General features: G+C 40.8%; 1 protein-coding gene across 4 annotated transcripts in view; it reads left to right on the forward strand.

Annotated features, from left to right (window-relative positions):
* Nucleotides 1-13,882, forward strand: part of HMGA2 (high mobility group AT-hook 2) — a 136,043-nt gene that overhangs the window by 80,242 nt on the left and 41,919 nt on the right. Inside the window, exon 5 of one of the 4 annotated variants that reach the window (XR_005197885.1) lies at nt 5,110-5,603. The exons of 1 other annotated variant lie outside the window; for it this stretch is intronic. Coding sequence is in view for 2 of the 3 variants with exons in the window: in XM_017515854.2 (XP_017371343.1) it covers nt 5,216-5,320 (105 nt within the window). In the remaining variant the exon portion in view is untranslated. Of the gene's footprint in view, nt 1-4,877; nt 5,676-13,882 lie in introns of those variants that run through there. 2 more of the 4 variants (XM_017515854.2, XM_017515852.2) reach the window with 2 other exon arrangements.

The following is a 13,882-nucleotide window of genomic DNA, read 5'->3' on the forward strand; positions in this document are numbered from 1 at the left end:
CCCCATTTAATAGAAATTATATTACCTGTGGAATTTAAAAGGATGTAAGGTGTAGCATGCCCTGTAGGCAGGAAATTTGAACTATGGATTGTCTTCTTTTTTAAAAAAAAAATCTCTGATTTATTCCTGTAATGTTGAATATTTAGCATCCCTAATTTATTTAATCTTTTTACAGGCATATTTTGAATTTTTCAGTCATAGGGACGACAAAGTTAGAAATCCTATTATTCTCTCAGGCTAAATTGAGAATGTAAAATATCTAAAGCTAGGGGTGAGGTAGGAAAGAGATGTCATTATCTGAAGGAGTCTATTTAGACACCAACCAACAACAACAAAAAAGTGATGAGAAAGAAAAATTGGGAGATTTGACCTAATTTAACCAAAAACCATCAAGCCTCAAACCTAATGCCTTGCCTCTTTTTTGCCTACATAGACGTGAATGTAGGAGCAGCATGTCTATGGGCATGACTATGGAAGCATAATCTCATCTCTGTAAATCCATTGAACACAGTTTTATAACCTGTTTAATGGACCAAGAAGTCTTTTAGCACTTCTGTGTCCCTGCTTTGAGGCAGGCCCACTCTTAAATTCTTAAAACGTGTTCCTCCGTTTTAAGCAGGGGCGAGGGAACACGTCTGAACTCAGCTGTTCAGATGGAGAGCCCTGGCCACCACCTTCTCACCTTCAGTGACCTATTTGGCTCACATGGTCCTCTCTTAGGAGGTTGCTGCACACATATCATCTTGGATGTTGAATGTAGAGAATACTTTCACTAGGACCAGTAAAAAGGGCAAATAAAGCTAACAGCACAAAAGAAGATATGTTGAAAAGAGGTAGAGAGGAAGGAAGGAAAGAAAGCATACACTAGAGAAGAAAACTAAAGGAGCTAAAGACCCAAGCAGTGAAGCTCCTGTCCACCTGCCCTCTTTGTGTTCCAGGTGGTTCTTACACTCATTTTTGCTCACCCATAGCTGAAAACATGCTCTTTTCTCTGTCCTCAGTCAGAGGAAGGGGCCTCTGTTCAGTCTCTTAATGCAGTCATTGCCTAACCATTCTCATGAAACAGGTCCCCATCACCAAGAGCAGATACCTTCCTGAGGTGTTTTTCTTTTTTGTTCAATAATCCATATATTCTCTCAAAGACTAATATTGCAGTCATGAACAATAATCACCACTGACTGAGGTACTCTGTTAAATCTTTTTATCTTACTTAAAATTCTTCACATCTTACTCATTCCTCCCACCTACAAAATAGGTTCTATTGTCACGATTTTATAGATGATTGAGTAAGATGTCCTGTATCTTTACCCATGGATATAGATGCATGTAGTAGATAATTCTACGTAAGATTTTTCTGTTTTTCCATTGCTCCTGCGTGCATTTCTCTCTGTTCAGTGTCTGTGGTCCCCGGATTTTCATGACATCTTTTGGTAGGAACTTAGGGTACTAGATCTTCAGCGACTTTTTATAGTTTTCTCCTTTTTTTCTTTTTAAAACATCTTATTAGTTCATGGAGTGACCGTTCAGCTTAAACTGAAATGCACACCTCCATGGTTTTCTCTTGGTTTTGTACATGTTTCCTTTTGCATTAAAAAAAAAAAAAAAAAAAAGGTCTAAGTGCTCTTTGTTCCAAGGGTTGACTGAATTCAAAGGCTCAAATTCAACTCAAGTTTTTGAACTGTATATACCAGTTAGTAGCAATTTGTAGTCGCTGAATGCCAGTGGTTGAGCGAGCTGGTGTTTAGCTTCCTTCCATCCCATTCTCTATTCCTCTTTATCCTTTCAGCATTAGAGCTCCCACAGATTCTGCAGCAGAATCTGTTCTTATTAAGAAATAAGTCTTCAGATATGCAGAGGACATTTTCTAATCTTAAAAGCTGATATCGAACAATACAATTATTTATTTCAAAACAACACCCTGTGTGTTCAACTCAGTTGGAATACTTTGATGACTTACATTAGCATTTAAGGTACAAGCAAATCTTAGAAGATGCCTCTAGACTCAAGTGTTGGAGGCAGGGAGCAGCCGGTCTTTGTTGTTAGAAAAACAGATATTCAAAGGTTGGGGGAACAGATGAACCATCTCTACCACTTGACTTTAAAGTTAGTTTTTAGATAAAAAGATAGCTTAATAATGGTTGTTGTTGGGATGATCAGCCTTGTAAAAACCTTACTATGCTTTCGGTCTTCCCCGGACACAGGTGACAGGGTGGTTATCCACGTCCTCTGCTTAACAGAGCAGCTTCTCTGCTGGCACGTTGCTTGGCAGGACTCCAAGGAAAGCTGTGTGATGACAGCAAGATTAAGATCCAGGAAGCAGGACCAGGTCATATGCTCGAAGTTGTCCATTTCTTCTATTCCCTTACCATGTTCGATTCCATGAACACAGCTTATTCCGAAAGCCAATCCTAATGAGCATTCAGTCATTCAAATTCTCATCAGTACCAAACAGAATTACAGTTGGGACTCCTTTTGGTCTTCCTTGTCATATCTGAGATGATGAGATCCCTTTTACTCTAAGTGCCCCTTCTAAACACAGATCCAGGGCATCGTGTAGAAACAAGAGCTTACCGTGGTAAATGGTCAGTATTGCTGAATCTCCAAGATGTGGGGTTCACCACATTTAACTGTATGTTTATTAACAATTCCATGCTAAAAATTATGTTAGAAGCATAACCAAACAGAAATGAAACTATTATAGTGGCATCTCTACACTAAAGCCTACTCTCTATGCATCTGGGCATATCTACACTTATAGGTAACAGACTGTATGGAAGTTCTAGTGTTAGAGCTTGAGGCTGGTGATCCCAGATTTAGATACTGTATTAACTATATCTTTCCATTAGTCTTTATGTTTTTGTTCTCTTCACAATCCCCAAACACCCAATAGTTTGCAATCCTTACCAAACTTCACAGAATGATTCTTCAGGTAAATGATAAATATTAAATTTTTTAACTTATGCATATTATTTTGGTAAGCTAATCAATTTTTATATTAAAGTGAACTTGATATATTTTTTTATATTCTGTCGTTTATTCTTCCATTAAGTGCACAGCTTTAAAAATTTTCAGTGCTGCAATACCCAAATAGGCCAAAAAGTGTGACCTCATCTATTTTAAATTTAAATAAATGAATATGCAAATGAAGGAAGAATGTCTTCTGGGAGCAGCCTTCACAGTGGGCTTCAGCAAAACAAAGAACAAAAGCTTCTAGACCTTGCTTCCTGCTGTGTCTAGGACCTTTCTGAAGCTCATTTCCTCCACTCTGTAGAGTGGCAGGGGAGTCCTAGACACTTGGGTCCTTTGCATCATCTAGTTTACGCTGAAATATCAGTTTTACTTCGCAGTTCTTCTGCCATTCATGCAAGCAGTCTCTGGAATTTATAAGTGATTCACGTTGAAGTTAAAGGAGCAGCCTGAGGAGGTACTGCGCACAGACAGCCGACACTTAGCATGTGTTTGAGGACATCGGTTATGATTTTGGGAAGAATCCTGGGTTTGGAATCTATTTCAGGATTTAATGTCAAGCCTTAGCTCCATTAGTTATTTACTGGATGAGTCCCTCTGCCTCTCTGGCCCACAGTTTTCCCAAGTCTAAAATGTGGACTGTCATAGGATGATCTGTCGAATGGGGGCACTTTAGTTTCTAAAATGAGAACATTATTCATTTATATAAAGTCAAAAAAAGAAGCTGTCTAAGGGATGATAAAAACCCTCAAAGCAGTCCTTTAGCACGTCTGTGTCCCTGCTCTGAGGCACGACCACTCTTAAGTTCTTCTATTCAGATAAAAAAATCTATATTGCTTGAAAATACCTTCAGAGGACAGGCAGTAGGATTTTGCTCCACAAGCAGTTACACTAGACATTATTAAAACAAAAGAGTTTTAATTATTTATAATCTTGAGTCTCTTGTTTTCTGTGTAGTTCTCCATCCAACATTTCTTCTGTTCCTCCAGTTTTTTCTGCCATTTTGTGCTATTTTTTTCCTTCTGCCATTTTGTACCATTCTGTGGCAGTTTGCCTTTCCTTCCTTTTCTCTGGTCAGCTCCTTCAGTAGTCTTCTCCATTTTAAACAAACCTCTTCTCTCCTCTCCCCTCCCCTCCCCTCCCCTCCCCTCTCTTCCCCTCCTTTCCTTTCCTCTCTGGGGTCAGTCATCTTGACTTCTGCACAAGAAGAAGATTCCACAGTGTTCCTCAGCCACTGAGTCCAATACGTGCAACCCTTCTGGTAAGGAAACCTGCCTTCTTGTTGCAGTTGAAGCCCATTTCCTATTCTTATTTCTTCAGAGCCAGTTTCAAAACAGCTGGTTACCATCCTTTAGGTTAGTCCTTCCTAGACAGTACTTCAAAAACATTATATCACTTTTCAGTCTTTCTTGTCAAGCATGAGTTATAGAACTTCCTTTAACTTTTTCTCATAAGGCATATTATTCAGCCTTTTAATAAGCAGCAGGATGTAATTGAAAGAATATGGGCTTTGTAGTTAGACCTAGGTTTGAATCTGGACCGTGTTACTCACTAGCTGTTTGACCCCACTCAGAGCTCCTGACTTCTCTGAACTTCAGTTGCCTCATCTGTCCAGTGGGGTTCATGGGACCTGTCTCACAGCATCCTCATCACAGCCGATGTGTGTAGTGTTCCTGACGTGTCATCAGTGTCCTAAGAAATGTTGGTCACTCTTGCTCTTCCCTTTCCTTGTACTCTCCTCTACATCAGGTCGCTATTTCCTGGCACTTATGGAACCTAGGATTGAACACAGTGTTGAGAATTTGAAATAATTCTCTTTATTCATCCCCCTGCAACATGACTTTTAAAAAATGTTTTTTGCTTGTTTGTTTTTTGTTTTTTTGAGACAGAGTCTTCTTGTCTTCGCCCAGGCTGGAGTGCAGTGGCACAATCTCGGCTCACTGCAACCTCCGCCTCCCGGGTTCAAGTGATTATCCTGCCTCAGGCTCTTGAGTAGCTGAGATTACAGGCACCTGCTACTACGCCCAGCCAAATTTTTATTTTTAGTAGAGACAGGGTTTCACCATGTTGGCCAGGCTAGTCTCAAACTTCTGACCTCAAGTGACCCATTCGCCTCAGCTTCCCAAAGTGTTGGGATTACAGGCATGAGCCACTGCACCTGGCCTAAAAAATGTCTATTAGTGGTCCATTGCTAGATCTCTTCTAAAGTATTATACCATATGTCTGCAGCCTGATGTTATATTCACAGGAAAATCTACTACCAAGAACCAGCTCCAAGAAGAAAACATCTCTGGGAAACAGTATCAAAAGGAGTCATCTAATTGTCATTGGAGGAGTTCAGGATAGCTCTTGATCTTATTTTCACCTTCAGGAATTGTTTGTTACATCTATGAGGCTTATGTGTAGCTTCTTCCAATATAGAAACCTACCAGGTGTCCTTCAGATCATTTCAAAACACTGGGTTACTCTTTCTTAGGTTTCCAACTGAAGTCTGCATCTCAATATGCAGTTTCACTGCCACCCCATATGGCATCCTTGTGCAAATTTGAAAAAGGTACTCACTCTGGGCACATGCAGAGCCATGCCTTGGGGGACAGCTTAGAGGATGGCGGGTGGGCTGAACTCCAGTTGCTCTCATACAGGGATCCACCTTTTTGCAGAATCACAGTGTGGCTCTGGTATGGTTTGATTTCATAAAACAAATGCTTTAGTAGTATTCACTATCTGTGTCTCATCAGTGCCATGTAATATCACGTGACCTTCTTTTCTCCTTCCATTGGTCTTTTCCTGCATCTTTTATCCTCTGTTCAGTTTGTCAGCAACATTTCATTCTCAGCTTCAGATAGGCTGCAATGACTTCTACCAGTTCCAGCTATTACTCTGGGTGCACCTAGAGAAATAGGTTATTCTTTAACTTTGGGTAGTAGTTCTTAAACAAGAACTACTATTGTGTATGTCTTTAGTATCTAATACAGTTCTACAAGCATTTACTTTATACTTGATAAAAGGTGAAGAGAAAGCACGTTTTTCAGTAATTTCTAAAAGCGAAGAATTATCTAGAAATTTAGTCAGGACAAGGAAGAGATGGAAGGGGCACTGGGCATTTGGGTATTAACCCAAATAGATTTTGCTAAAAATTTCAACGTTCTATTAACAGATTCTTAGTAATGGCAAATTGGCAAAATCTAGATCATTAATTCATATTAATGTTGCTTCCCCCTCTTCTCTACTATGCTTCTAGAGATCACTTTACTGAGCATTTAAATGACCAGCGTACTGGAGGGAAGGGGGAAATGGGTGACCATCAGTCTTAGATAATCCGCACACTAGTAACCTTCACAGGAAGTGAGAGTCGGGTCATTCTAAGAGGAGTACAGTGCTGTCCTCCTCGCCAGAAAAGAAGATCCTTTTATACTAAGCCCACAACTTGGGACAAGTCCCTCATAGAACAGAAAGGGAGTGCAGTGGACAGTTACATTTTCCAGGGCTCAGCCAAATTGGTTCTGGTTATCAATGAAGCTGCAAGCCTCAGGCAGCTGGCTCCATGTCCAGTAACTGAAAGGTATTCTTACAGTCATCTCAAGGAGGTAGAATACTCTAATGTAAAAAAAAAAAAAAAATGTGTAAAAAGGGATGAAGATTAAAAAGTGGAAAACCTGTAGATAAGCCAGAGGCAAAATTTTTTGACAGCATGATGTACTGGACTCCAGATAGGTCTTTTGATGGATATGCTTGCAATTCCAACATTAAATTTATCTTGTCTGCATTTTTCTGCATTTATTTCTAATGTGTCTGCTAAGCTAGTACCTCCCAAGGAACAAAATATAAAAACAACTATTAATAGAAAAGCTTAAACAATATGCACATAACTCCAGCTTGTAGCATTTTTTTTTAAGCTCTATAAATCTCTAGAAAACATATGACAGGAACTATTCCTGATCGGTCTTAGGATGTGCAGGATACCCCAAGAAGGTTTTCCTGTTTATTACTTTTTTGAGTGTATGAATATATGTTTTTTGACTTGGACATAGTTAATATGCAGAAGAGTTCTTTGGCTATGGAAATAGCTTTGAAGCCTTGGGTCTGGGAAAATAACAGAGAAAAAGAGTTAGCAGGGCTTAGTAGAAGAGTTGAGGGAAGGATGCAGGGAAAAGGGGACATTAAATAGAGGAAGCTGGTGAAGGTAGACCTTGGCAGCTGGGGCAGCAGCACTTTGGCCACTGACAATGAGGTAGCCCACAGAGGCGCCTTTGGATGGAGAGAAAATAAAATCTGGTTTCGACATGTTTGTTTTAGATGGCAATGAAATGTCTAGCCTATATGTTTTGTAGACGTTGAGAAATATGGGACTGAAGAGAGGAAGAGGGGTCAGGGCTGAAGATGGGGATCTGGGGCTCATCTGAGTATATGTGGTAATTGAATCCTTATGGGTGCACTAAGGGAGTACTTGGAGAAGGAAAAGATGTGCTAGGACCTCCTGGCTGAGCCCTGGGGCACTAAGTCGTGATGCATGGAGGGAGGAGGGAGAAGTTAAAAGAAGGAAGAAAAAGCAGACAGAAATATCTGAGGAGTCCCAGGGCCTAAGGTCCCTGCCACTGAGGCCGTGAGAATGTTGAGAAGGCAGCACGGATCCCTGGAACGAGGGAGCCACTAAGAGGTTCACTAAGAAGCTATGGGGTTTGACAGCTTCCATAAAAGCAAATGACAGAAGCTAGTACTACAGAGAGGTAAAACCAGGGCCGAATCTGGGTCTGGTCTGGATCATTTCCTCCATGCCCTCTAGCACAGGGCTTTATAAGATAGTGCTGGTTTACAGAATGAGGGAGGGAGGAAGTGAATGAATGCATCACGCAAGTAAGCAGATATAGAAGCATGGGCGTTTTCAGAAAACAGAGAACACAGCAGTACCTATGAGCATCACTGACAGGCCTAACACATAAAACAGACAGAAGGGAGAAAAAGAAGGATAAGGAAGAGACGGAAGGGGAAAGGAAAGAGCAGTAGGGACTGAAAAAGGCTGGGGGTTTCCTGGAGTGTGCAGTTATGGAGCCCTAGATCTGTGGGTTTGGTTTTTACTTTGTTTATATCTCTAGTTGTTTCTTTGACATTCATCTTGTCTCTGTGATGAAACTTTAGGTGTCTTGGCAAATACAAGAACTACTATTGTGTATCTTTTTAGTACCTAGTAAAGTTCTACGAGTATTTATTTTATACTTGATAACAGGTGGAGAGAAAGAAAGTACATTTTCAGTCGTTTCTAACAGTGAATAATTATCTAGAAATTTAGTCAGGGATAACATCCAGTTTTGATAAGTCGAACTAAAACATCCATTCTTCACTGAGAGGAGGCTTTTAAACCTGGATTTTCTAAGTCATTTACTCAAACCCCTATCTCTCAAAGAACCTCTTGTGAAATGCCCTCCTGAGTCAGCTCTACAAAATGATTTGAAATATGCTTCTCTGTCTCTTCCATCATCACTTTTTGGTTCCATTTTCGTAAGAGTACCTGTCAGCATTTGCAGATGAATTAAAGCCAATGTCATTCTGGAGGGAAATCACAAGTTCCTTTGATTTTGTGATAGAAGGACTTACAAAGAAAAACGGAGCTTGGTTAGAAAGGAGAAATGTACACATGGGGAACGTAAGCAGGGCTGGTGGGAAAACTTGGGGGCATTTAATAATTTTGAAACTGGGAAAGAGTTCTATAGTTAATCTAATAGTAAGATTTCTTTCATACTGAATGCTTGGAAAGTTTTAACTTTTTTATTTTCAACCACTTTGTATGCAGTGATGACATAAATAAGAAAAATGGCCTTGAAAACCTCAAACATGTAATTTTCACCTTCTTATGCTTTAAAAACACCCGAATGCACTTTTCTCAAACTTTTAAGAAAAGAAACAAAAAAGATTTTGGTAAAGATCAAGATGAAAGTGTTGACAAATTTCAGGAGTCTGGAAACTCTGAAAATAGTCTTGTAGATGACATCTGTACATAACTTTATAATGTTGTACCACATATGCTCCTATAAGGACAATAGAGAAATAGCTGGAAAAGGTAACAATGTTACTTATTTCATTAAATATGTAAGAATTGTTTGCATCCATTTCCTGGCAGTATTTCCTATTTTTAGTAGTGATGTCTATGATCTTGTAGGGCCGGAGACACCAGTGGGTTGACTATAGTTTTCAAAACACCTTCAGATGTAAAAACAAAAAAGTTTCTGCAGGAGGGAAGGGGTACAGCTCTGATAAATCACTCAGCAGGATAAATAAGAAAAGGGAGGTCTAGACAGTCTTGTTTCATCTGGTTGAATTTCCCACAGAAGATGGGCAAACATCAGATAAGAACATTTATCAGACCTCACGCATTTTACAGCCATATCCCTTTGGGAACATTACACAGCATAGACTTGCTAAGTCCTGAAAATGGAAGACAGAAAGCACTATAAAAAATATGGACTGGCATCCTGAGAAACCAGTCTTTATTACTCACTCTAACAAACACATTAGGCATTTTGGAGTACTTGTTAAATGATACATAAGACCATATCACTAATGAAAATACAGCAGTAGTCCATGAGCTCTTGGCTCAATAGAAAGCAAAAGTAAATTAAGCAAAATATCTAATTTTTCAAAATGGTAGTGGTCCCATTGGAAAACCAAATATATGCTGACCCACTTTCCTATTCTGCTCTTGTCTGATTTTCGTAACAATGGGTGAATGCAGAGGAGCCTTGAGCAGGATTGCAGAAAGCAGGTACCTACAGTCGATCAATCCCAAACTTCAGAAGCAAGAGCAAGTAAGTTGGCACCCTAGGAGATGCTTTAGTAGTAAGGGCCGGTGTTTCCAGGGCAGATTTTTGCCAATGAAATGAGAATTTAAGAAAAACGTTAGATTCATTTAATGTCATTTCAAAGGCTAATGCAATAATTTTTAACATTTATGTAAATCTGCCATTTTTCCAACTCTGGAATACAAATAAAGAGAACCACATGGGAAGATGTAGCACGTTCTATTACTTGCCATTAAATTGATAAGAATTACAATGTCTGTGAATCCATCGATACCACTGAAAGACATGCAGTAGAATAGGTATATGAATGGCATAATAGAACAAAGTTTTTCACCAGATGGTGTTCAGATTTGCTGTTTATTCGTGGTGTATTTAATATTATCCTGCTTTTCCTCAATCCACAAAGGATTCAAAGCGCCTTACAAAGAACTCCATGGTGCTCAGGCAACCAGTTTTTAATGAGCAAAGATGGACTTTGAGGTCCATGACATTTAGTAATTTGTCATTTTTCTTGGGCACACCGTTGAATTCTGGTCCCTGGAATCTGATGTTTGGGAGAAAATCATTTAGTTGTGGATGAAGTGAGCCAATACATTGCTGGTAGTCCCAGTGTGGTTTGTTTGTTTCCTAATTTGAGTTTTCATAGTAACTCTCTTAAAGAAACAAAACCATTTTTTTAGTGGCGAGGGGAGTTCTTTGAGAAAATAGCCATGAAGTGAGAGACGAGTCCTTGGTAGAAGCTGGAAAGGGAGTTAACTTATGGTATGAAGATGTGCACAGGAAAAGCTTGCCTCTAGATAGTAATACAGTTTCAAGAGAAATCTCCAAACCTGAGTGAAATATTTCCTGGATTCCCAAATTTAGAGACTGTGAATTTGGGGGCTTGCCAAGTCCTTACAAACATCAAGGACCTACTGAAATGTAATAGAAAATCTAGAAAAAAAAAAAAAGAGAGAAAAAGACAAGGAACATGTAGAAGATTTGTTTAGAATGTGTATTTTAGATGCAACTCTCTTATTACCAACTGATATGGTTTGCCTTTGTCCCCACCCAAATGTCAACTCGAATTGTATCTCCCAGAATTCCCATGCGTTATGGGAGGAACTCAGGGGGAGGTAATTGAATCATGGGTCCAGTCTTTCCTGTGCTATTCTCGTGACAGTGTATAGGTTTCACGAGATCTGGTGAGTTTATCAGGGGTTTCCACTTTTGCTTCTTCCTCATTTTCTCTTGCCGCTGCCATGTAAGAAGTGCCTTTTGCCTCCCACCATGATTCTAAGGCCTCTGCAGCCATATGGAACTGTAAGTCCAATTAAACCTCTTTTTCTTCCTGGTCTTGGGTATGTCTTTATCAGCAGCATGAAAATGGACTAATACAGTAAATTGGTACCAGGGGAGTGGGGCGTTGCTGAAAATATACCCGAAAATGTGGAAGCGGCTTTAGAACTGGGTAACAGGCAGAAGTTGGAACAGTTTGAAGGGCTCACAAGAAGACAGGAAAATGTGGGAATGTTTGGAACTTCCTAGAGACTTATTGAATAGCTTTGCCCAAAGTGCTGATAGTGATATGGAAAATAAAATCCTTGTTGAGGTGGTCTCAGATGGAGATGAGGAACTTGTTGGGAACTGGAGCAAAGATGACTTTTATTATATTTTAGCAAAGAGATTGGTGGCATTTTGCCTCTGCTCTAGAGATTTGTGGCATTTTGAACTTGAGAGAGATGATTTAGAGTATCTGGCAGAAGAAATTTCTAAGCAGCAAAGCATTCAAGAAATAACTTGGGTGCTGTTAAAAGCATTCAGTTTTATAAGGGAAGCAGGGCATAAAAGTTTGGAAGATTTGCAGCCTGACTATGTGATAGAAAAGAAAAAACTCATTTTCTGAGGAGAAATGTCAGCCAGCTGCAGACATTCATATAAGTAACAAGGAGTCTAATGTTAATCCCCAAGACCATGAGGAAAATGTCTCCAGGCCATGTCAAAGGTCTTTACAGTAGCCCCTCCCATCACAGGCCCAGAGGCCCAGGAGGAAAAAGTGGTTTTGAGGGCTGGGCCCAGAGTCTCTGTGGTGTGTGTCCCAGCAGCTCCAGCCATGGCTGAAAGGGGCCAATGTACAACACAAGCTGTGGCTTCTGAGAGTGGAAGCCCCAAGCCTTGGCAGCTTCCATGTGGTGTTGAACCTGTGGCTGCACAGAAGTCAAGAATTGAGGTTTGTGAACCTCTGTCTAGATTTCAGAAGATGTATGGAAACACCTGGATGCCCAGGCAAAGGTTTGCTGCAGGGGTGGGGCTCTCATGGAGAACCTCTGCAAGGGCAGTGGGGAATGGAAATGTGGGGTCAGAGCCCCCACACAGAGTCCCTACTGGGGCACTGCTTAGTGGAGCTGTGAGAAGAGGGCCCTCATCTCCCAGACCCCTGAATGGTAGATCCACTGAGAGCTTGCACCATGTGGTTGGAAAAGCTGCACTCAATGCCAGCCCATGAAAGCAGCTGGGAGGGAGGCTGTACCCTGCAAAGCCACAGGGGCAGAGCTGCCCAAGACCATGGGAACCTACCTCTTACATCAGTGTGACCTGGATGTGAGAGCTGGAGTCAGAGGAGATAATTTTGGAGCTTTAAAATGTGACTGCCCCACTGGATTTCAGACTTGCATGGGCCCTGTAACCCCTTCATTTTGGCCAATCTCTCCCATTTGAAATGGCTGTATTTACCCAATACCCATACCCACACTGTATCTAGGAAGTAACTAGCTCACTTTTGATTTTACAGGCTCATACACGGAAGGGACTTGCCTTGTCTCAGATTAGACTTTGGACTGTGGACTTTTTGGGTTAATGCTGAAATGAGTTAAGACTTTAGAGAACTGTTGGGAAAGCATGATTGGTTTTGAAATGTGTGGACATGAGATTTGGAGGGGCCAGGGGCAGAATGTTTTGGTTTGGCTGTGTCCCCACCCAAATGTCAACTTGAATTGTAGCTCCTAAAATTCCTGTGTTGTAGGGGGAAGGTAATTGAATCATGGGGGCTGGTCTTTTCTGTGCTATTCTCATGATAGTGAATAAGTCTCATGAGATCTGATGGTTTTATTAGGAGTTTCTGCTTTGCTTCTTCCTCATTTTCTCTTGCCACCACCATGTAAAAAGTGCCTTTCACCTACCACCATGATTCTGAGGCCTCCCCAACCATGTGCAACTGCAAGTCCAACTAAACCTCTTTTACTTCCCAGTCTTGGGTATGTCTTCATCAGCAGCATGAAAACAGACTAATACACCAACCTTGGGAAATCATTGCATGACCATTTCCCTTGTTTCTCCAATTGGAAATGAGGGGAAGCTGCTCATCCACACCAATTGTTGTGCCTCAAAGAAGGGCAGCATGCTCCTCCTGCTAATTTAGTTGGTAAACATTGGCCCAATCAAGTAAAAAAAAGTAGCAATAAAAAATCCCTATGGCCATTCTTAAGGAAGACCTCTCAGAGAATAAAAGAACAAGGTTCTATGCCCTTTCCCACTCCCAAGGCAGAGCAGCTCCATTCTTACAATTTATATAAAACGACGTTCTAAAGACTGGGGGTTGGGGGAGAGAACGAGGACGTGGAATGCTTCTTTGATGAAGGGACACTCAACACCCACTAGGGGCCTCCCTGTGACATTCAGGCCCTGGTCAGTTCCTGGACTTTCAGGGAATAAGCGGCTACTGTAGGGTGCTCCCCTGGCCAGCTACAGCACTGGACCAGTCCAACAAAATATATTTTGAGGCTAAAGATCAAACAACTTAGTGAATAACTAAAGCTCCTGTAGGCTCCTGTACCTTGTGGGAACCTAGAAGAGTATGGTAGGACAGCAACATAAGGGCCATTTTTAAATGGGAGCTCTAGAGCTCTGGTAGGAGATGCCAGACTTTATCACCCTTAAAAAAGACATTCTCTGACCCCACCCCAGCCCACCTCGGGAGGGACACTATTTAATAGTAACTTAACTTCTTCTTAGGGTAAGGAAGGTTCATCTTGTCTTGGCTTACCCAGGGCAGTGGAAGCTTTACCCGCTTCCTACTCTTCTTCATGTTGTTGAAACCCAGTTAAAATGAACCAACTTAAATTAGAATATGGAATTATTTTGAT

The sequence above is a fragment of the Cebus imitator genome, unplaced genomic scaffold, assembly GCF_001604975.1.
Source record: "Cebus imitator isolate Cc_AM_T3 unplaced genomic scaffold, Cebus_imitator-1.0 Scaffold562, whole genome shotgun sequence".
Lineage (NCBI taxonomy): Eukaryota > Metazoa > Chordata > Mammalia > Primates > Cebidae > Cebus > Cebus imitator.